The sequence below is a fragment of the Geotrypetes seraphini genome, chromosome 19, assembly GCF_902459505.1.
Source record: "Geotrypetes seraphini chromosome 19, aGeoSer1.1, whole genome shotgun sequence".
In the NCBI taxonomy this organism is placed as follows: domain Eukaryota; kingdom Metazoa; phylum Chordata; class Amphibia; order Gymnophiona; family Dermophiidae; genus Geotrypetes; species Geotrypetes seraphini.
Genome location: NC_047102.1, coordinates 26,171,777 through 26,195,326, shown reverse-complemented (window position 1 = coordinate 26,195,326; position 23,550 = coordinate 26,171,777). Strand labels below are relative to the sequence as shown.

The 23,550-nt window shown below is 43.0% G+C and overlaps 1 protein-coding gene across 4 annotated transcripts in view; it reads right to left on the bottom strand.

Moving 5' to 3' along the window:
• ABCC8 (ATP binding cassette subfamily C member 8) overlaps positions 1-23,550 on the bottom strand; it is a 200,634-nt gene that overhangs the window by 20,766 nt on the left and 156,318 nt on the right. For all 4 annotated transcript variants that reach the window (XR_004537595.1, XM_033928351.1, XM_033928352.1 and 1 more), the window contains 8 exons: positions 22,070-22,242; positions 19,165-19,234; positions 13,904-14,061; positions 11,869-11,961; positions 7,197-7,299; positions 1,741-1,854; positions 1,279-1,399; positions 1,025-1,155 (listed from right to left, as the gene is read on the bottom strand). Coding sequence is in view for 3 of the 4 variants with exons in the window: in XM_033928351.1 (XP_033784242.1) it covers positions 1,025-1,155; positions 1,279-1,399; positions 1,741-1,854; positions 7,197-7,299; positions 11,869-11,961; positions 13,904-14,061; positions 19,165-19,234; positions 22,070-22,242 (963 nt within the window). In the remaining variant the exon portion in view is untranslated. The remainder of the gene's footprint in view (positions 1-1,024; positions 1,156-1,278; positions 1,400-1,740; positions 1,855-7,196; positions 7,300-11,868; positions 11,962-13,903; positions 14,062-19,164; positions 19,235-22,069; positions 22,243-23,550) is intronic.

Sequence of the window (23,550 nt, the reverse complement as noted above, 5' to 3'; positions counted from 1 at the left end):
TCCAAAACTATAAGTTCTGTCCAGGATGTCTTGCAAAATGTTTGATTATCGCTGCACGATGTCCCACCTTGAGACCACCCACCTTGAGGGTTAGTGGCTGAGCTCATCCATACTCTGCTTCTTATCTGAGCCAAGTATATGATAATGAAGCTATTGTGACATCACTGAGGTTGGCTCTTAGGCATTGGTAGAATGAGGCATTATGACATCACAATATCTGCTCTGGATACCAGAGACTGTCATTCTTTAGTGTCTAAACCTCAGTCCATCTACACCAGCATTCTTCAGTGCAAGGCTTGTGGATCAGTGGCTGGACCCATTCATACTCTGATTCTTATGTGAGCCAAGTATTGTGACATCACTGATGAGGTTGGCTCTTAGGCATTGGTGGGATGAGGCATTATGACATCACAATATCTGCTCTGGATACCAGAGACTGTCATTCTTTAGTGTCTAGCTCAACCTCGGTCCTTCTACACCAGCATTCATCAATGCAAGGCTTGAGGGTCAGTGGCTGGGCCCATTCATACTCTGATTCTTCCCTCTCTCCTTAAAGAATAACATGGGAATGGTTTCCTGCAGTTATCTGCAGGGATAGGAACAGTGATTAATTTTGTTACCGTGCCATTCTCTAGTTCAGAGGCCTACTAGTTAGAGAAGCAAGTTGGCAGCCAGAGATAAGGGTTCAAAACCCACCGACACTTCTTATGGCCTTGGCAATTCGTTTAAATCTCCACTGCCTCGGGTACAAACCTAGGGTATATGGCTCCAGAAAAAGGAGGATGGATTCAGACATCCGGGTTTTACTTCTACTGAAAGCAATGGAAGTAAGGAGGACAGATAGAAACATCTGTGCTTTACGTCCATTCCCAGATGTCCTCCTTTTTCTGCAGCTTTTTACTAGAGTGAGCTGAAATCTGGGCTTAACACATTTTAACACAGGACTTAGCTCACATTTAAAATGGCACTTAGCAGAACCAACTATGAACAAAAAGTTTTATATATATGATTTTAGCTTTCCTACCTTTTGTCCTGGACTGATATGAGCATTAACATGCTTTAAGACTGGCTTCAGAGTGCTGTCGTATCTGACACTTAGGTTCTGTATTTGAATATCTCCACTTTCTGGCCAGTTCTGAGGAATCTGCGATGCAGCTGCCCCATAACAGGAAAAAACCAGTCAATTAAATGCATGTATAATTTATGCCCAAGCATTTAATCTTGCATCATTAAACATTTAGCGAGTTCTTAACTATGCTCTAAGAATACCACACTCACACAAAAGCCCTTTGTAATTTTCAGCTTCCGTTTTCAAAAGGCCATTGACTCTCTTCACTGCTCCTAGCTGAATCTCCATATCTGCCAGGTTGCGGACCATCCAGTTCAGATAGTTGGATACCTGACAGGGATTAATACAATGAGTGCTCTGAATTGATGAGAAAATTTTCTTTTCTTTATTTATTTGGTTGTTTAGTCTGTCCTCCCAAAAGAGCTCAGAATGGATTACAGGTCAACATACATATTTACACAATTTGACAGTACAGACAGATGCTCTTACATAAGATGATGTAATTTCCTTGGTAACAGTATTGTAGATACGTAGCGACAATGCAGAGGCCTGGGAATTTGCAGGACAAGGAACATCATCTAAAATCCACACTAATTATTTTTAAGAGGTTCAATACGATTATCCATGAGAACACACTGTCCTTCTCTGAAATCAGTTTCATTGATACTTACCATTAGAGCATAGATGAGGCCTAAGCCAACAAGCCCAGAAGACAGCTCATAGTATAAAGAATTTGTAATGGAAGCCACAGCTGCTATTAGTACCACACATGCTCCGATATATTCCTAAAAGAAAACTATACATTAGGACCTATAGAAATGGAAAATTATGTTTCACAGCCATCTGTGCTGGAAAGTAATGTACTTACTCTAGAGCAGGGGTAGCAATTCCAGTCCTCAAGAGCCACAGGTAGGTCAGGTTTTCAGGATATCCACAATGAATATGTATGGGATGGATTTGCATGCACTGCCTCCTTGAGATACAAATCTATCTCATGCATATTTATTGCAGATATCCTGAAAACCTGACCTGCCTGTGGTTCTCGAGGACTGGAATAGCTTACTCTAAAGCAGGGTTGTCAAAGTCCCTCCTCGAGGGCCGCAATCCAGTCGGGTTTTCAGGATTTCCCCAATGAATATGCATGAGATCTATTTGCATGCACTGCTTTCATTGTATGCTAATAGATCTCATGCATATTTATTGGGGAAATCCTGAAAACCCGACTGGATTGCGGCCCTCGAGGAGGGACTTTGACACCCCTGCTCTAAAGGAAGAAAACTGGGATGAAAAAAATGAATTCAGTATTCACCTGCTGGATATTCCGTTAAAGATAACTGGATAAGTTATCTGGTTATTTTTAACTGGAACGTACGCAGGTGATGCTGGACTCATTTAGAGCACTGGTCTTTGACCTGGGGGCTGCTGCGTGAGTGGACTGCTGGACACGATGGACCACTGGTCTGACCCAGCAGCGGCAATTCTTATGTCCTTATGATCTTGTAGTTGTCTAGGTCTTGATGCGCCTGAAAGCCACAGAATGGTGGCTGAAACATCAGTTCCACATAGATGCAGAAAGACCAGGACAACTGCGACATTTAAGTCTAAGAGAACATAACATATTTTAATGGCAATTAGTATGCACTAATGCAGTAGCGTACACTCGTGACTCTAGCTACAAACCAGTGGTATTTATCCAAATAGTGCTGTAATATCAGTGTTATCTGGTTAAATGATAGCTGCACGCCCTTTCTAAAACAAACCAGTGAGCAGCCTGGGGAGTTTAAACAAAAAGATTTATTTGGTAAACTCTTGAAGTTAATTATATAAATGTGACCATCTCTGGGAAAAGGTGACTAAAGCAGCAGACCCAAAATGTGGCCAACGGTCGATTTATCAGGTCATGGTTCCATAAGCAGTTTGCAAAAGTTACATGTTTGAGCGTCCATAACTTTTTTCATTTTTACACATAAAAGGATGGGGTTTGGACTGTTGATTGACAAATTGTTTGCTCTAACAGAATTCATTAAAACCTTGGGTCTGATATTCAGCCAGCGTCGATTAGTGTTATGCCTGTAAATTCAATGCCCTTTGGCACTGAATTTCCGACTTTGCAGAGCTACCTAACACATAGCTGGTTGAGTGTAATATTCATCTCTTTAACTGGGCTGTGGGATACCGTGCAAAGATAGGATTGACTTTCATGCAATCCTTGGCCAGTTAAGTGCTGAACATCGGAATTTAACTAGCCAAGAGCCAGCTCTGCGCCCCTGAAATCCCCTCCACCCCCCAAATAGCTGGTTTTCACATAAGTGCTGACTGGACATTTTCAACAGCACTAAGGCCCGGATTCTAAAAGTGGCACCATTAGGAAGACACCGGTAGGCATTCTACAAGCACCAAAGTTAATTGTTTTAAGTGGTTATTAATGGTACACTGGCATTTGAGCGCAGGACAAAAGTGCTCCGGCAAAGCCACACCGACAACTGCGCGTAGGGACGAATGCGCACTGCTGCCTGAAGCCGTTCTGACCGTACCCGTTACTGCTGTGAGGGGGTGTGGGAACCCCCAGTACACTGAGAAATACTCGTGCTCACGTTGAGGGGAGGGTGTAGGGGGGTTGCCCCCCCCCCACCATCTCTCAGAACGGAAGAGCCGGTGTTCGGGAGGAGAGGGGAATGTTTCAGTGTATTGGGGTGGGGGTGGATTCCCCCCCACAATCCCCTCAAAGTAAGCATGAGTATTTCTCAGTGAGGTGCCCCCAACACCCCCTTCACAGCGCTAATGGGAACGGTCAGAACGGCTTCAGGCGGTGGCGCACATTCATCCCTGTGCGCAATTGTCAACGCGCCAATGTCCGACGCACTTTTGACATGTCACCTTATTAATGGCGTGGTAATTGACTGTGTCGTTAAAAAACAAAGGAAAAAAAGTAGTCGCCTCAAGATGTTTATAAATCATAGTTCCAGAATTGCATTTACGCAGATGCTTAGTGCTGTCGAATGTCATAAGAAGCGTGGTTATGGGCGGTATGACGTTCAGTGCTGCCAAGCATGATTCTACGTTGAAGGTGGAAACTGCAAATATAGGCCTGTAAAACCCTGGCTTACATTTCTGGTGCCTACCTTTGACACAGGTCGCGATTCCGAAAACGGTGCTGTAATCTCACTGACCTGTGACCAGCACTGTGTTTTCAGGCGCCTGCTGACTGCGGTGCCGCTTTCAGAATCCGGGCCTAATTGGTTAAGTGCTGTTGAAAATCACCGGTTAGCCTCAAACAGGCAATTTAACCATCCAGTAGCTGTTTCTGGCCTGCTAAATCACTTTGTCACTTTTTCCCAGAGATGGTCACTAGAGAATGACACGGGGACAAATTTATCCCGTCCCCGCCGGAACTCAATTTCCCTGTCCCGTACCCAAGAGTTTTGTCACTGACCCTGTTCTTGCCCCATTCCTGTAAGGTCTGCCTTAAACGCACAAGCCTCGAACACTTATGATTTTAAAGGGTTTGAGGCTTGTGCAGATGAGGCCGGAGCTTAGGCATTGGTGGAATGAGGCATTATGACATCACAGTCTGAGCTCTAGAATGTTGCTACTTAGGATTTTAAAGGGTTTGAGGCTTGTGCAGTTGAGGACGGAGCTTAGGCATTGGTGGAATGAGGCATTATGACATCACAATCTGAGCTCTAGAATGTTGCTACTTATGATTTTAAAGTGTTTGAGGCATGCGCAGATGAGGCCGGAGCTTAGGCATTGGTGGAATGAGGCATTATGACATCACAATCTGAGCTCTAGAATGTTGCTACTTATGATTTTAAAGTGTTTGAGGCATGCGCAGATGAGGCCGGAGCTTAGGCATTGGTGGAATGAGGCATTATGACATCACAATCTGAGCTCTAGAATGTTGCTACTTAGGATTTTAAAGGGTTTGAGGCTTATGCAGATGAGGACGGAGCTTAGGCATTGGTGGAATGAGGCATTATGACATCACAATCTGAGCTCTAGAATGTTGCTACTTAGGATTTCAAAGTGTTTGAGACTTGTGCAAATGAGGATGGAACTTATAGGAATGGGGCAGGGGCAGGGACAGGAAAAGAACTCACGGAGACAGGACGGGAAAATGAATTCTTGCGGGGACAGGGAAAAATTTGTCCCCATGTCATTCTCTAATGGTCACAATTAATCTGAATATCATCCCTATATTTATTTTACATTATGGCCTCAATATTCAGGAGCAGTTACTCAGGAAAATATATGATGCTCACCAGGGACACACCTAGATTTCCAGTGGTATTTTTCTGAATAATGCCATTGAAAATTTTTACTGGATAAGTGAAATTCAAACCTGTCTTGGGAGACTATCAGCCAGTCAGGATATCTCTAAAGTTTATGTTTATTAAAATTTGATTTCCAGTTGAAGCTTACAACAGTTCTCAGTGGTTTACATTAAAATCCAAATATATAAGCGAAAAAGAAAAGAACTCCAGCAAATATAGGAAAGACCTAAAACGCACAATCACACTTAACACAAACAGTATAATGCAAACAATAAAATGAATAAATTGAAGACTCCATTCCAAAAGCTAATTGAAAAAAAAACTTTAAAAGCTTTAAAATTCACCCTCAAATGAACAAAAACTAGGTAATTGATTCCACAAACTTAGTGCCAAATAAAAAAAAAAAAAAGCTTTAGATCAGTGGTCTCAAACTCAAACCTTTTGCAAGGCCACATTTTGGATTTATAGGTATTTGGAGGGCCACAGAAAAAATAGTTAATGTCTTATTAAAGAAATGACAATTTTGCATGAGGTAAAAACTCTTTATAGTTTATAAATCTTCCCCCCCCCCAAAGGCCTGCATGTTCCCCCTTCTTTGCAGCATCCTCCAGCTTCCCTCCTGGCCTCCCAGTCTTAGTTTCAGCTAATTACCGCAACCTGCAGAGAGGATCGCCGGTGCTGTAGCGTTCCTTGCAGGCTGCCATCGTCCGCCGTAGCACGTTCCCTCTGCCACAGTCCTGCCCCTCCTCTGACTTCAGGGGCAGGATCGCAGCAGAGGGAACGTGCTGCTGAGAATGACGGCAGCCTGCAAGGATCGCTACAGCACCAGCAATCCTCTCTGCAGACTGCGGTAATTATCTGAAGGTAAGAGCAGGAGATCAGGGGGGAAGCCAGAGGACGCTGCAAAGAGCAGGCAGCACTAGTACAGACCACGGGCCGCATGTGGAACCTGGGCCGCGAGTTTGAGACCACTGCTTTAGATCTTGTAAATTTCTATTTAGTCCTCTTTACTGCAGGTAAAACTAATCCATTGTCTTGAAATGATCTAAGTACTCGTGTTGAAGTACAGTACTCCCCCGAAACTCACGGGGGTTCCGTTATAGGAACTCCCACGAAATTTGAAAAACCGCAAATGTGGTTTTTCACCTGTCAAAAGGCAGGGGAGGGCAGCTAGAGCACTGGTGGGTGAAGAAAATCACTCACGGTCTGCTCCCACTGCCTCTTCCTGTATTAAAGTCCAACTACACCAATCAGGAGCTGCATTGCACTTCATTTGTAGCCCAACTTTACAACAGGAAGAGATGGTCGGAGCAGATCGCAAATGAGTGAGTCTGTGATTCGCGAACCACAAATTTGCGGGGAAAACTGTATATGGAAAGTTCAAATAACAGATATGCATGCTTGTCATCCCCATTATATGCTAATCTCATATATTTTCATGAGGGATATCCTGAAAACCCGACCGGCTGGTGGTCCCCCAGGACGTGTTTGAAAACCACTGATCTAAATAGTGCTGAATACAACCGACATTCATCCCTGGTACCCAGATAACTATATAATTAATGTCCTAACTTGCCTGAATATTTATCCTGATACTGGCTTTGCAAATTGGCAATATCGAGACTGCTTTATACTGAGATATTCAGTGCTGGTATCTGAGTGCAGCCCAGTATTGAAGTATGGGTATAACTTTAAGTGCCATGGTCAGAGTTTTATAGCAAAACCAATCACAGAGTTTTAAATATCGGATTTTGTTTTTTAAGCAATAAGGGTAAAGTCCTTTAAACTTTAAACAGAGTGAGTCACAGCACTCTGTAAATTATATTTCATGTAATGTAGCGTGAAGCACTTGCCATGCGGACTTCCAACCAACGATTGGCGGCTGTAAGGAAGAGAGAGGCGATGTTGTTAGAATCAGTATGCTCAAGCAGCTTTTGTCTGAATCGGGCTTCATACCTTGAAAAAGAGAAAGAGCAGAGCAGGTACTTCTTTACTTGAGTCATTTTTAAATGTTAAAAAAATAAAACAGATTTTAGTAATCAAGCATTATACTTTGTGCAAATGAAGTAATGTATTCTGCATTAGTTTTGGTTCCATCTCTATTGGTGCTCCCAGTTTAACTTTTGTTTCTTGTTTGAACTTTTAATGTTGTTATTAATGTAAATCATAACCATTTTTTTAAATTTATGAGTTTGAATTTATGTTGATTCTTTTATGCTATTTTTTTTTATTGAAATTCCTGTACTTTTACATTACAACATAATTACAAAACCATAGCGCTGTTTTTAGCGCTGGCCATAGTGATAAGAGCTCTGATGCTCATTGGAATTCTATGAGCATCGGAGCTGTTAGTGCCGTGACCAATGATAAAAACTGTGCTACTGTTTTGTAAAGGGGGGGGGAGCAGTGGTAAGAAAATAATCTCAGAAGAAAAAAACTGCAATAAATATTAACACTCAATTCTTCCCCCCTCTTTTTTAGGTGGATCTAGTGGGAGGAAATTTCCTAAACGGGAGCCCGAGACCCCCGTGTCAATGGGCAGAAGGTAACACGGGGCTGGTTGGCTCTCGTGTCACCCATCGGCTGGGGTTGTTAGGGGGTGGGGGTGGTGGAGAAGTGTCAGGGGAGGATTGGGTGATGGACCTGTCAGGTAGGAGCTTTTTAAATTAATTGGTGGGGAGGCTGGGAAGCACGCGGGGGCTAGGTTTTTTTAAAGGCTGGGACCTTGGAGGACTCGACTCCCTCCGGTGTTCTCCAGGGTGGCTTTTCCTACCCATCTGCCCATTGCTTTAGGCAGTGGGTGGTAGCTCGGGGGTGCAGATATCCCGAGCTACTGGGTCATGGGTCTCATCAGGTGATGAGCGATGGACCGGCGGGGTGCCGTGCCCGGTGGGTCAGGTGACTGGGATAAAAGGGGCATGAGGGACATGCCACCCTTCTGACCCTTGCTGAGGTGGCGTGGTCGAGGGCACTGAACTATGTAATTTGGTAGCTCGGGAGGAACTCTTTAGTTATGATGTTAATTGAAGTAATGATAAGTACCAAACGTTTAGGAAGTCAATCAAAATTTATCTCTTTGGCAAATTTCTCTGACCCCACTTCAACCTTGGTGTACTTCCAAAATACTTCCTGACTAAACTTAACATGCCAATATAATTTTGAAAGTTCTCTGTAATGTCGCTGTTTGTATACAATCTCTTCCCTTGTAAACCGCTTAGAACTGTTTGTGGTATGGCGGTATATAAAAATAAGGATATTATTATTATTATTATTAATGTGCTATGGTTTAACCATCATAAAAACTGTAGTGTATTTATGGTAGAAAGGTGGTGGGGGAAGGTCATGATAGTCGGTGGGGGGTGATTATATAGGAGGAAAGCAGGGCCTATTCAGATCCCGCTGTTATGTAAATGTCAGGGCCAATTTTAGAGTGCTGGCTTTCCATACATTCCTTTTCCCTTCCCAAGATTCCCAACGTAATTTCCTCTTCACAATCCCATTTGCCTCAACTCAGTCTAGAGATGGGCTGCCAGAAAATTTTGTTTTATGCTGTTTACCATGTTGTTTTATTTAGGGGTTCCTCTCTTTTGTTGTCACTGAAGATGACAAAAAATGAAAATTGTCTGGCCCCCTTTAGTACAATAGGGCAAAAGGTTACAGCCGTTATATTGAATGCAGCTGCTGCTATGAGCAGAAATAAATAGGCATTGCTCTTGCCCCATGGACTCACCCTGGACTACCAGGAATTGAGGTAGGCCTGTGGTGTCTAAAGGGAATGGGGGGGTGGACTGGAAAGAAGTGGGAGCCAGAAGGTATGATCACAAGGAGAGTGGCCAGAAGGGGGGCCTGGAATTGTAGGGGGGAGTTAGAAGATCTTGAATCACAGGGGGACAGTCATTGCCAAATAAAACCCTGCCTGTTTTCAATTGCCAGCAACAGGGAATGACAGAAGAAATGTCACTGACATTTCCTCTGTCCTTGTTAATGACTGCCCATCCCTATCAGATTCCTCTTCTCCAAGTCCTGCATGATTTTCTTGCCAGGCACCAACCTTGAACTGTTAACTCAATTGGCTCTTTCCTAGCTCTGGGAAACGCTGAGAACACGAAGCAGTTCCTATTGTAACAGACCCTGGGAACTTATGCTGGGTTTTACTAAACGGCGGAAGAGCTTTTTACCGCAAGCCAGTGATGTAAATGCCCCGACGCTCACAGGAATCAGCAATTACCTCGCAGGCCTGCAGTAAGAAGATCTTCTGCAGTTTAGTAAAAGGAGCCCTTAGCTGGATATGCTGTATTCATCTGAAATGAATGTTGGGCAGTGGATATTATTCTTAGGTAATATTCAGACTGACAGGAGTCAATGAGAATGCTAAACTATCATCTCAACATTAAGGAGAAGATCTCGTACACTTATTTCCAAAAAAAGTTGGATAAACACCTCTACAATATCAAAGATAAATAAATACAAAGTAGAGATGATGAGATGTTTCCACTGGGATGTTTAATCAAGTTCTGAATCACTACTGACACTGTTAATGTTTCCACTGGGATCTTTAATCGAGTTCTTATTTCCCCCATGGATACAAAATTGGAAAACCCTTTAGTATGTCCAGTTCTGTGAATAACCACCAGAAAGCCTCGACTAAGCAAAATATCTGGATAATTGTTGAAGTTATTAAAATATTTTCCTTGGAAGATTGGGTCCTAAATTTTTTAAAGGGACAAAGAGCAAAATGTATCAGAGCAGTATGATTGGACTGTATAACCAGCTCTACCGAAATAAGTCGGCATTCGGTCACAGGGTATTGTAAGGTCAGGGCTCCGATAGTAATTTATGAGGACTTCCACGGCATATGTATTCATATTAATTGTCTTTTATGCGATCAACAAGTCTGCCAGCCTAGGCAAGACATGGACGTTATTTTTAATCACTGCATAGCTTAAATCTGTTCTCAGATCTCTACTGGCTTGTTCAAAGGACTCCCTCTGACATTTGGTGCAAGTGCAATCACTTAAGGGATGTTCGTTTGTTGGCAGTGGTTCATCTGTGCAGTTTAATCCTCATGCTGTTGCTGTTTTTGGAAACATAAAGGCCGAGAACCTTACTGATGGAGCTTTAGTATAAACCTCAACTGTCGGTGCTATTGCATTATGCAGTAATGGCCTCATCCTAAAATTAGTTAAGGAACTCAAATGAATCAGGTGCTTAGCAATAGGATGCTGCACTGCACACTACTGCTCGATCTGATCCAAGACCAATCACAAGCCATTTAGACAAATGCTTTTTTATTCTGAAACTGTTCACCCAAAATTGAGTGACAAATATATTGTACTGGCAAATGCCAATTCACCTGTGCTCTTTTGTAGCTCCCAGAGCTGAACTGCACAGATGGCTTGAACTTCACTGCAGCAGAGCATCAACACGACTGGTTTCTCAGGACTTTTTCTGGATCTAAGCCAGAAGTGGGTAAACTAAGTCCCGTAAGTCATATGTGGGCTTTGGCACCGGGTCCTTAGCCAGTGATAGTCGAGACAGACTCACTACTAGCGGGAAGTAATACAGTCAGGCCCAATGCAATATTGTTTTCAGCTTGTCAACCCTCCAAGGGGATATCCACTGGTTAGGCATCTAGACAATGCCTATAATGGTCAAAAATTATGGCCACTCCTGATCAAGACTTATGTCTTTATAAAGTCAGAGGTCAGCTTTCAGTGGTCATTATATAACTTTAAATAGATAAGAAATCTAGCAGCCAGCCTGAATGAAGCTTCTGATACATGCCACTGATCCTGAACAATGTCTCTCTTTACGCATAGGGAAGGACTTGTACACCTTTCCAATGCCTTTCATTAGAGGATCTATCTTCTAAACATCTGGAGCACAAGGAATATGCTTAATTCATGTTTTATGTGATTACAGGGCCCTGAGGACAGATTTGGGAATCAATGCTTGAAGGAAGTGTTAACACAGGCATGTATGTTGTTTCCTTGGCTAAATACTCTTCTGATCCCAACCTTATAGCAGGCCAACAGGACATGGCTGGGTTATTTATTTTAGTTGTTTATATACTGCCTATTAGTTGTCTAAGCAGTTTGCATTCAGGTACTTAGTCATTTGTCCCTATCTGTCCCAGGGGACTTACAATCTATCTAATGTACCTGGGGCAATGGAGGACTGAGGGACTTGCTCGGGGTCATAAGGAGCACAGTGTGGGGCTTGAACTCACAACCTCAGGGTGCTGAGGCTGTAGCTCTAACCACTAGGCCACTCCTTCCTTCCTTCAGGCAATCTGGCTTTGATCTCTGTCGAAAAATTGGCCAATAAAGTTTGTGATAGCTTTCTTGCTGGCTTCAGTGCACAGCTTTTTGTGATCCCCTTTTTGGCCGTCTCCACTCCCTGCTGCAGAGGTTTACTCTTCTGATTTTGCTTTGAGAAACTTAAAGCCACAATATATTAATGTACGCTCTTCCTTGAAAGTCAGTTTGCTGCATTGACTAATTTCCAAGGAAGTTAAATGGATACCTGAAAGCACGAATTGTAGTTAAACCTTCCACAGTCTCAGAGAAATGGGAAAGAAGTGGGAGCTGGGTACTGTCATCCAATTGCTGCAGATCCCTATGATAAGGACAAGATCAATAAATGCATGGTCAGTGGGCTCCTTTAGACTGACAACTCTTTCAAGCACAAAAATAAATATAAATAGCATTATTTTGTTCTCTGCTCCAAGAGCTGTGTAATTGGTGCTCTGTTATAATATGGAGAGGCACATTGGCTTATTTAGACATTAGCACAATCTAAATAAAGAAAAACCTGCAGGGATCATGACTGCAAATTCAGGTGATTTTCAAATAGCCAGCATAGCTGCAATGTTGTTCTTGTGGCTCTTGTTGCTCATGTTCAAATGGAGAGTTTCTCTTTGACTTTACTGCAATGGCAGTACTCAGAATTCATGGGGGATGGAGTCTTAGCCACCCAAAGTTAAGGACTCAGTTTTGCGTTTGGGTCCAAGATCCATGTGCAAAGTATTTGGCTTCACTTGGGTTAACAAGCCCATCTCTCTCTCTCTCTCTCCTGTTTTTAGGCCCATTACCCCCACCCCTATCCCATCCACCCCTCCAATTAAAACTGATTCTAGGGATCTGAGCAACCTTGCAGGAAGGAGTGACCCTACTAGCTCCTGGTCTGATGGCTACTATTGCCCTAGTGGTAGTATTATGGAATTACTGCTAGGGGTGAGCCAATACAATTTTCACAGTAGCAGCCACCAGAGCAGGAGCAATAAGGATCACACCTGACCCCAACATTACTGGTCCCCTTCGATGAGTTGGAGTCCAAGGGTAGGGTGGAAGGTATGCTATTTGCCCTCAGTGCAGCTGTTGGTAGGGGAGAAGCTTAGGGGAGGGCAGGGTTTTGTCAGTACTTTTGACCATTAACACCTCGAGCAGGAAAGGAGCCCACTAGGGGGCTTAAGGTCCTTAAGGGTGGGGAGGAGAGGCCTTTGTGGCCTCCAAATCTGACTATGAAGGCCCTCTAAGCCTTGCCACGATCTCCCACAAAAAGACGAGACCTATTTTTTAACACATTGCAATAGCCAGAAATGTGTCAAGTTCTCTGCCATAGCAACAAGCAAACAATTTCTTAAAGATCTTATCTATGAAGCTAATGGGTTCATTTGCAGACTGTGCTTAATTCTCGCAGGCGGAAAAAATATATATAACGGGTCCTAAGCCCTGCAAACATTTGCACAGGAAGCCTGAAGAGAGAAAAATCAGATAAGGGCTAAACAGTGGCAGGGGACTGAGGGAATAGAAGTATCGAAGGGAATTTAATGATACGTCTGTATTCATTCACTCACCCCTTTTCGCTGAGCACTCACATCTACACTACAGCTGGAGGGGAGCAGGAAACAAACAGAGCCAGATTATTAGCATGTCAAAGCCCCCACACGCCCCCAGCCAGCACTGGCCACCACAATTGCCCACGACCATCTTCCCTTCTCTGGCCAAGAATAGAGTTGCCTGCCTCGCAGGCGAGGAGCAAAGCCAAGATGCAGAAAAAGGAGAATCGTGAGAGTCTGCCGGGCACCAGTAGGCACTTGGAAATGATCTCCAGTTTCACTCCCTCCAGCTGCCTATTACCTATTACAAAGCCCATGGCGAGAAGTGCATTGTAGTGCAGGCGAGGGGCAGTGGGTGCCCATGTGTGGTAGGAGGCGGAGCCTTGAGACAGTGTAAAACAGGAGCGGCAGTGAATGGCCAGCAAGAGGCAGCTTCCGTTCCTGCTTTAGGAGATCTGAAGGCACGGGTAGGAGGGTTGGTCACTCCGAATCGGGAGGCCGATTTTTTTTTAAACGAACCGATTCGAATCGATTCACCCAAAGTGAATCGGTGAATCGATTTGAATCGTGAATCAGGCAGCACTAGTCTCTACTAATTGGTCATGCACACTAATACCTGCAATAACTGCTTAACATGGTTTAGTAAACATCTCCCTAAATGCTTTTGATACATAGAATAGATACTACTTGCAATACAGAAAAAAAAATTGAAATTGTTACCTTGATGCGACTCTGAAGTACTTTTGAATAAAGTAACATATGATAGCAAGGGGCACTAGGGCAATCAGAAACATCGGTGTAACATACGAGATAACAGCCAGAGCTGACACACACAGTAGAGTAGAACGACTGAGGCATTCCAATGTGGCAGGAATGTGCTACAAAAACCAGTAAAGATTACGGTTCAACAAATCGATAATGAGTAAGAAAAATAATGTGTCATGTGAAATATTTTCTTTTTACAGGGTCCACAGCTTTGACAGTAGATAAACCACTTCCCTGGCCCAGGGAATGGACTATTTTACCTTATAGTAGGCCTATGGGGTCTCAGGGGAGAGGTATAGGTCCCAGTGGATTTTCAACTAGGATCTGCATAAGTATCCTTGGTTATCTTTTCCTTCACCAGATTTTTCAGATACCTATTATGCCAATATCTTATCTAATGTCATACAGTCTAGTTGTCCAATTTTATGTTTTATACTTCTGGCATTTGCCTACCGACACCTGCAAGTATTCTTTTAATTTTTTTCCCAACCCACTTACTTAGAGAGTTTTAAAACATTGAAAATTGAGAAGTTGGAAGTTATTGCCTTTTTAAAAAATATAATTCATCTTGACCAAACAATAGAATATGTACTTTCCATCCATCATAGGATGCACTGAGAAGTCCTGCAGTAATTTTTGGATGTGTAAAAAAAAAAATTAAATAAAATTATTTTTAGCTCTGAGGCAGGTGGGGGTGGGGGGTAGAAAGTGAACAGCTTCTTTGCTTATCGGTTAGTGCAGCTACATTGCCATGCAGTAAGACCCATAAACAGCAACTTACCATATTTTTTGCTCCATAAAATGCACTTTTTCCACCCCCAAAAAGGGGGTGGAAATAAGGGTGCATCTTATGCAGCCAATACCCACCCTGTAACCTTTTTAAAATTATTGCGCCCTCCCTTGCTGGATGCGGCTGCCTGCCTGGTCCCTGCCGATTCCCACAAGCACTGACGGCTGACGCGGCTGCCTCCGAGTCCTCTTCTTTTCCCTTGCGGCAGAGCAGTGCACAAGGCTGCTTGCCTGGTCCCGCATCTCTCAGGAGAAGGGTGACATGAGCGTAGCAAGGTTGGAAGAAGATGAGTCGCGCAGCAGAGTTTTGCACAGATTGCAAGGGGGAGAGGCAACACTGAGGGATACCAGTTAGGAGTAGATTTCAGTAATCTAAGCATGAGGTTACGAGAGCTTGAAGAAGAGTCCGGGTAGTGTGCTCAGAGAGGAAGTGGTGAATTTTGGCGATATTGAAGAGATAGAAGCGACAGGTCTTAGCAACTTGTCGAATATACGTAGAAAATGAGAGGTCAGAATCGAAGACCACTCCAAGGTTGTGAGCAGAGGAGACTGGAACAATGACATTATTATTTATAGAGAAGGAGAAAGGAGGAGGAGCAGAGGGTTTAGGAGGAAGAGGAGCAGCTCAGTCTTGGACATATTTAGTTTCAGATGATGGCAAGACATCCAGGCAGCAATATCAGCCAAACAAGCAGAGACTTTTTCTTGGATTTTAATTGAAATTTCAGGTGTAGAGAGGTAGATCTGGGAGTCATCAACATATAGGTAATACTGGAAGCCATGGGAGGAGATGAAGGGTTTGGTAAAATTGCCCATAGTTTGGAAGGTGGGATTAATACGGGGTTAAACGCGGACGTAATCACTCTGAAGCCAGATTAAGTTATCTTGATAATTTTAATTGGATATTTGGTGGAGATTCTCAATTAAGTTGGAATCTTTTTTAACTCATTGACTGAACTAAATTTATGCAGCGTGTAAGAGGAGAATTCAATTCCTTCTTTTCCGGAATCTCAGTTAAAATTGATGAAAAAAATTCAATTAATACAGAACACTGCAGCAAGACTTATATTTTATGTCAAGAATTGATCACATTACACAGTTGTTTCTGGAGTTGCATTGACTCCCTGTGGAATTGCAAGCTGAATTTAAATTAGGTTGCCTTGCATTTAAAACCTTGTACGGAGAGGTTCTGGAATATTTCCCAAGATTAGCTCTGATTGTAGCTCGTAGCATTGATAATATTAACATTTCCTTCTTTGAAGGGTATAAAAAAAAAAAATAAGGGCTCCTTTTACGAAGCCGCATTAGCGGCTTTAGCGCGTGTGACTTTTAATCACGCGCTAGCTGAAAAACTACCGCCTGCTCAAGAGGAGGCGGTAGCGGCTAGCACATCTGGCGGTTTAGCGCGTATTATTACACGTGTTAAACTGCTAACGTGGCTTCATAATAGGAGCCCTAAGAGTCACTGTTTTTCACATCATTATTGAATGGTACAGGTCTGGAACTTGCTCCCTTTAGAGATCTCTGGAATTATGTCTTAGCTTTCTTTCCATAAAAATGTGCAAAGTTTTTTATTTCTGAAATTTTTTGGAGGAGGTTAGTTTTTTGAAATATGTTTCTGCTGTAAGTATTTTAATTTAACATTTAATGAGCCAATTAATTTTAAAAATTCTAAACCCTCTAGTTCTAGACATTCTTCAAACAACACCAGGCTGGCTTTTCACATGTTAAATTTAACAAAAGCTATGGATGATCCAGCCTTCTCGGTATCCCTGAAAGCAGAGAAGGCCTTTGATCGGGTGGAATGGACCTTTATGTATCAAGCAATGGATTGGTTTGGTATTGGTTTAGGATTTATACAAATGATTCAAACCTTGTATAGTTCCCCTTCTGCCAGATTATATATAGATAATACTTTTTCAGAGCGTTTCTGTCTGGAGAGGGGAGTTAGACAAGGATGTCCGTTATTTCCTTTGCTGTTTGATATTGTTTTGGAACCCTTGTTATTAGCTATTCAACAGGCAAAGGAGATCCAGGGTATTCCTTATGCAGGTCGGGAATACAAGGTCTCTGCTTATGCAGATGACATATTGCTTCATTTAAGGAATCCTGAAACAACCATTCCACACTTATTAGATTTGATTGATAGATTTGGAAAATTTTTCAGGATATAAAATAAATTGGAGTATATCAGAGATTCTTCCGCTTAACGTACATTGTCAAAAAGGATTGTTTGATTTATTCCCCTTTCTTTGGAAGGAAGAGGGTATAAAATATTTAGGAATCTGGGTTTACAAAACGCTGGAAGAAACTATGAAAGTAAATGAAAAATCCTTATTGCTAAAGGTTACAGAAATGTGTGAACAATGGAACCCATTACATCTGTCTTGGTGGGGGAGAGTTCAGAAGACGAAAATGATGATTTTGCCTGTGGTTTGTTACCAAATGGGTATGTTACCAATGTTGTTTCAGGGGTCTTTTTACAAAAAATTAAACAGTATTTTTACAAAATTTATTTGGCTGGAGAAAACAGCAAGAATTGTTTTAGTATCCTTACAAAAGCCAATTGTGGAGGGTGGGGTAAATTTTCCACATTTTTATAGGTATCATCAAGCCTATATAATGCGTCAGGGTATGTATTGGATCCTCCCTGAGCTCATGGAAAATCTTCCAGACTGGTTAAGGTTGGAATGGCAACTCCTCTCTCCATTGAGATTGTGCCACGTTTTGAATATCAAGATGCCTAAGTTGTATAAGGACAATAGAATTTTAATGGACATTTGGAAGACATTACTAATTTAACAGATATTCCAATTCATAAATCCATTTGTCAGTCCTTTTGTTGAACCCCAAGATTCAAATTGGCAGGTTTAAGGTCATCTGGAAGTTCTGGATGAAGGCGGGCATACGTACTTTAGACGATGTAGTATCAGACGGAAAGCTGCTTGGGTTTTCATGACTGCAACAAAAATTTGATATTGCTAAATCTCAAAGTTATAGGTGGTTGCAGTTGAAGCAGGCCATTCAGGAGGGGGTTCCCTGATTGGAAAACACCCTTCAGGGATTCAAGACAAAGTTAGACAAGTTCCTGCTGAACAAGAACGTGTGCAGGTAGGACGCAGGTCTTTGAATGGAGGGCCGCGGAGTGAGCGGACTGCTGGGCATGATGGACCACTGGTCTGACCCAGCAGCGGCAATTCTTATGTTCTAAAAATCAGTATAGTTTGCTGTTCCTGTGCTTCCCTGGGTCACCAGGCCGCTCAGTGGTATAAATTAATATCTGGATTTTTGAATAAGAAACCAAAAACTGGTCTTCGTGACATTTGGAGCATTGAGATAAAGTATCAGATTACTGTGTCTCAATGGCCACGAATCTGGACTTGGAGGATGAGATGTACGGTGTCTGCATCTACGAGACAAACTTGATTTTTTTTTTTGTTACATAGAGCAGTTTGGACCCCAGTTTGGTTACAGAAATTAGATAGTTCCAAGTCTAATAGGTGTTGGCACTGTCATCTTGAACCTGGGACATTAGATCATTTATTATTTTATTGTCCCTTTATACTTCAATTTTGGAGATCCATTTGGGATCAGATAAACAAAGTAATGGAAAATCCACTGGCACTTACATATTACACGGTGCTATTTGGCACTATGATGAGAGCTAAAAGCCAAATATCATCTCACAATAATAAACTTCTCTTTATAATGACAAGGGTTGCTATTCAGCTTATTTTAAGGAATTGGAAGAACTGGGATAGACTGATAGACTGAACTATATCTTTTGGTGGGAGTCTATGGGCTCCTTTTATCAAGCCGTGCTAGCGGTTTGACGCATGTAATAGCCGCTATCGCCTCCTCTTGAGCAGGCAGTAGTTTTTGGCCAGCGCGGGGGTTAGTGTGTGATGAAGAGTCGTGCGCGTTAACCCCGCTAGTGCGGCTTGAAGAAAGGAGCCCTATATGTCATAATTTTAAGATGGAACGAAGTATGGCTATATATAAGGGACATTATAAAAAGTTTCTGAAGATTTGGGAGCCATTGACATAATTTTGCAAAAAGTGATTAGTGATTATGCCCTTTGGTCACACATGTAAAGGGTGGGTGGGTGGGTTGGAATGTATTTTTCAATTTCTCAATTTGAATGTATTTTTTGAATATAATTGGGGGGGGGGTGATATTTCTATTTGTCATAAATTATAACTGTAAATGTATTTAAGTGCTTTTATAGAGTTATTTGATTGTATTATATCCTGCACTTAATCATGGCTTTAAAATGAAAAAATAAAAAAAATTAACATTTAATGAACCTATCAGTTTGCTACCCGCCTTGAACTTTGTTTAGTGAGGATATGGTGGGATACAAGACTATAACATAACTTCTGAATATCAACCTTTTTTATTCATAGAATAACATTTCATATCGTACCTGGTCAATAGTGTTAAAGTCAGAAGAAAATCTATTCAAGATACTTCCTAGTGGTGTTGTTTCAAAAAACCTAAAACATAAAAAAATGTAAAAAAAAAAAAATAGTGATCAGTATCTCAGCAACCCTCCCACCTTTTATAAAACCACGCTAGGGTTTATCGCTGGTCTTGGTGGCAACAGCTCTGATGCTCATAGAATTGCTATGTACAACGGAGCTGTTACCACCATGGCTGGTGCTAAAAAAACGCTAGGAGGGGGGGAGGTAAATGTTTAACCTTTTTTATTTTCCCCTTTTTCTCTGGGAGTAGTTACACCTACTGGTAACAGTGAAAAGATGACACCTCTCTAAACTCTCCCACAAAGATTCCTTATACACAGTATTTAGGAAATGGTCATGTTCACGCTGGAATTCCTGAATGAATCTCTTCTTGAAGAGCCCATTTGCATGGCAGTTGGAGATAGAGAGCTGCACGGGAACGGGGACGACGGGAATCCCGCGGGACCCGCGGGCATCCCGCGGGTTCCCCCTTTGGGTCACGGGGATCCCGTGGGGATGCCCCTAGGGTCGCGGGGATCCCGTGGGGACGCCCCCTAGGGTCGCGGGGATCCCGTGGGGACGCCTCCGAGGGTCGCGGGGTTCCTGCGGGGCTGGATGTACTCAGTCGCGCGGCTCTTCTCCCTACCTTCTCTGCTTGCAGCACAGAGCCGAACGGAAGTCTTCCCGACGTCAGCGCTGACGTCGGAGGGGAGGGAGGGCTTAAACAAAGCCCTCCCTCCTTCCGACGTCAGCGCTGAAGTCGGGAAGACTTCCGTTTGGCTCTGTGCTGCAGGCAGTGCAGGTAAGGAGGAGAGTAGCCTCGCGGTTCGAGTGGCTACCAAGGGAGGAGGCGGTCCGCCCCGCCACACCCCGCCCCGGTTGCAGCACAGCCGGCCAGGTCCCCTTACTTTTGTGGCACTTCCCCGACCGACCGACAACAGCCCCGGTCCGACAATCCTCCCTGCCCTGTAGCCGCGAATCTAAATTATCTTCTTACAGCAGCTGTAATAAGGTAATTTAGATTCGCAGTTAAGGGCAGGGAGGTTTGTCGGACCGGGGCTGTTGTCAGTCGGTCGGGGAAGTGCCACAAAAGTAAGGGGACCTGGCCGGCTGTGCTGCACCCGGGGCGGTAGAGAAGGAGTGGGGAGAAGGACGCTGAAAGGCCATGGGGAAGACGGGAGGGGGGGGAAGGACTCTGAAAGCACTTGAAGACAGAGGAGGGGGAAGGACGCTGAAAGCACATGGGGAATACAAAGGGGTGGAGAAGGATGCTGAAAGGCCATGGGAAGGGCGGGGGGGGGGAAAGGACTCTGAAAGCACTTGTGGAAGACAGAGGGGGGAGAAGGATGCTGAAAGCACATGGGGAAGACAAAGGGGTGGAGAAGGACGCTGAAAGGACATGGGAAAGACGGGGGGGGGGGTGGAGAAGGACGCTGAAAGGCCATGGGGAAGCAGAGGGGGGAGAAGGACACTGAAAGCACATGTGGAAGACAGAGGGGGGAGAAGGACGCTGACAGGATATGGGGAAGATGGGAGAAGGACGCTGAAAGGAAATGGGGAAGAGAGATTAGGGAGAAGACGCTGGCAGGGAAGAAGACAGATGCCAGACTATGGGGGGAGCGGAGAGAAGAAGATGGGTGCCAGACCAATTTGGAAGGGGGAAGAAAGGGAGAGGCACAGTAACAGAGCAAATGGAAGATGCAGAAGGAAGAGAGACAGTGGATGGAAGGAATTGAATGAGAACATGAGGAAAGCAGAAACCAGGCAACAAAGGTAGGAAAAAAATTATATTTCTTTTTTTTTATTTTGCTTCAGGATAAAGTAGTATATTAGTTGTGTTGATAAAAATTTATAAACATTAGAGGCTCTGGTAGAAACCCATTTGCAAAGTATGTATTCTTCCCAATTAATATTTTCAAATTAATAAAGTCTTTTTGCTTATTTGTAAATGGGTTTCTACCAGAGCCTTTAATTCAGTAGCATAATTAAATGAAATAACTATTTCTGAAGTTTATAGGGACGGGCGGGGACGGAGGGGATTCCTCGCGGGGACGGGTGGGGACGGAGGGGATTCCTCGCGGGGACGGGTGGGGACGGAGGGATTCCTCACGGGGACGGGTGGGGACGGGTGGGATTCCTCACGGGGACGGGTGGGGACGGGTAGGACTTTGGCGGGGACGGGTGGGGACGGGTGGGATTTCTGTCCCCGCGCAACTCTCTAGTTGGAGACTGCTAGAAAGCTCGCTAATGACAGAGATAAGCTGTTTTGATAATCCACCGCTAAAACGCGTGCAGGCTAAACCATCGGAAACCAGTTTAGCGACCATGTTAAAGTTTTGAGAATCTGGGCCCTAGTGTGTTAGGATTAGTATGTGCTAACTGGTTAACACTGGGTTAATGGGGAAGCAGTTAGCACCCTCCTAAACAGAGAACGGTATATGCTCCAGTGTTAATTTTGGGAAGATCTTTCGTGCTAATTAACGCAGGACTGCAAAAATAAAAACAGAAAAAAAAACCCTATTTTACTGTTACATTACAAATGGGCTTAGTGTGCACAAAAGTCCCACGTTAAAATGCTCTAAGCCCATTTTTTTAAACGCTTTTAAGTTAAAAAAAAAAAAAAGGCCCCTATATGTGCTTTTAATGTTTGCTAAAAATCAAAGGTTCTACATACACTTCAGGGAAATGCCTGCATAATGGTTAATATGCTGGACACTTCCAAACTGTAAAGTCTATTAAAAATCTTTTCTCACTAAGAGGTGAAATATAAATCCCCAAAAATATCAGTAAGCAGAATAAGCATTGCTTTGCGGCTTGACTGGCTTCAGAGCTACCGCATACTTGTCTGGATTAAAATAAATGCAATACCTCATAGGCGCCAAAATAATTTTGTTCAGTAGGCTGTGATGCAGTTTCTTGGCGACTTTTAAACCCGTCCACTCCACGGCTATTGATGTGACGAGACACAGGATAATTCCTAGGCAGCAGAGAATGCTGAACACCATGGAATATGGTGAATGGTTAAATTTTAATCTGCATTCCTATGAGAGGGACATAAAATAATGCTGTTAAAGTACCATGGGGGTAATTTTATAACAGCACACGTCGAAAAAGTACATGCATATTTTTTCCCTGGGCAAGCTCCAGCAAAATCTGGAGTATGCATGTACTTCTATTGTGAAAATTATCCCAGAGAACTCATGTACTTATATTTATATCTGCTGTTTAGCAGGTTAATTTATACACATACAATATGTATTTTCCAAAGCCCAAACAGAAATGCAAATTGCTTTCCAATCCCGACCCTGGGAATGAGTCTGCACAGTCTGGGTAAAATTATGCCTGTACACTGCAGGATACTTTAGGCACAGAAGCAATCCATATTAAGTGAATTATAAGGGCTCCATTTACACTAACCAGCATTAAAGCCCCTGTTTTAAGTGTCCTGACATTAGGCAATTAGAGTTTATTCTAAAACAGCATATGGTTGCCCAGATTCCATTTAGAAAATTAGTGTAACCCAGCACCAGCATACCTTGCATTTTGGTGACTGCAATTGCACCAGCCATGTACGTAAGTTATGCATATCAGTGGGAGACACACCTAAGTCCCACTCATGCTCCACATCCTTTCATTTGCATGCCATACCACTTAAAACACACCCATACAGATTAGCTCTTGGGTATTTGGATTGCCAGGGTTGATATTCTGCTCATTTACATGTACTCGTGGCATGTAAATGCAAGCATCCAGTTATAAAATTACCCTTATTATGACAGGAATGAGCCTATCCCCTATGATAGGGTACGTTGGAGATGATCCCAAGCGCTCAGATTTACTGCTAATGCTGATCTCAATACTTGCATTGTTCCAGAGAGCCTCCTGCTGGAGTTCATAAGGTGAAATAGACATGGGTGAGAAAGAAAAGAGAAAAAGAAGCCCTATGAAAAAATACTGATTTTTTTTAATTGGAGGCTTGAACTGACATCTCACTTGCCCCTTTTTTTTTAAAATAGAAATATACATAGGCAATGTATCAGGACACATTTGGAAGTTCTTTATATTCAGTCCTGTGGAACTGGGACAATTTCTGTATCTTTCTCTGCCAAATTTTCTTAGGCTCCAATTGCATTCCTTAGTACTTGAGGATCTTCTATGTCTCCTCACATACAGCAGTTGCATAGGACCAACCCTCCTATTTGAAGTGCTGTTTTCCTTTATCTTTGGAAATTCAAAGATAACAGGTAAACTTTTATTTGTCCCAGTGATCCAGTACAATGTCGGTATATTGATAAGTAAGAGCAGAAACCCGGCTGAGCTGAGATACCTTTCAAATCACCAACACTGTA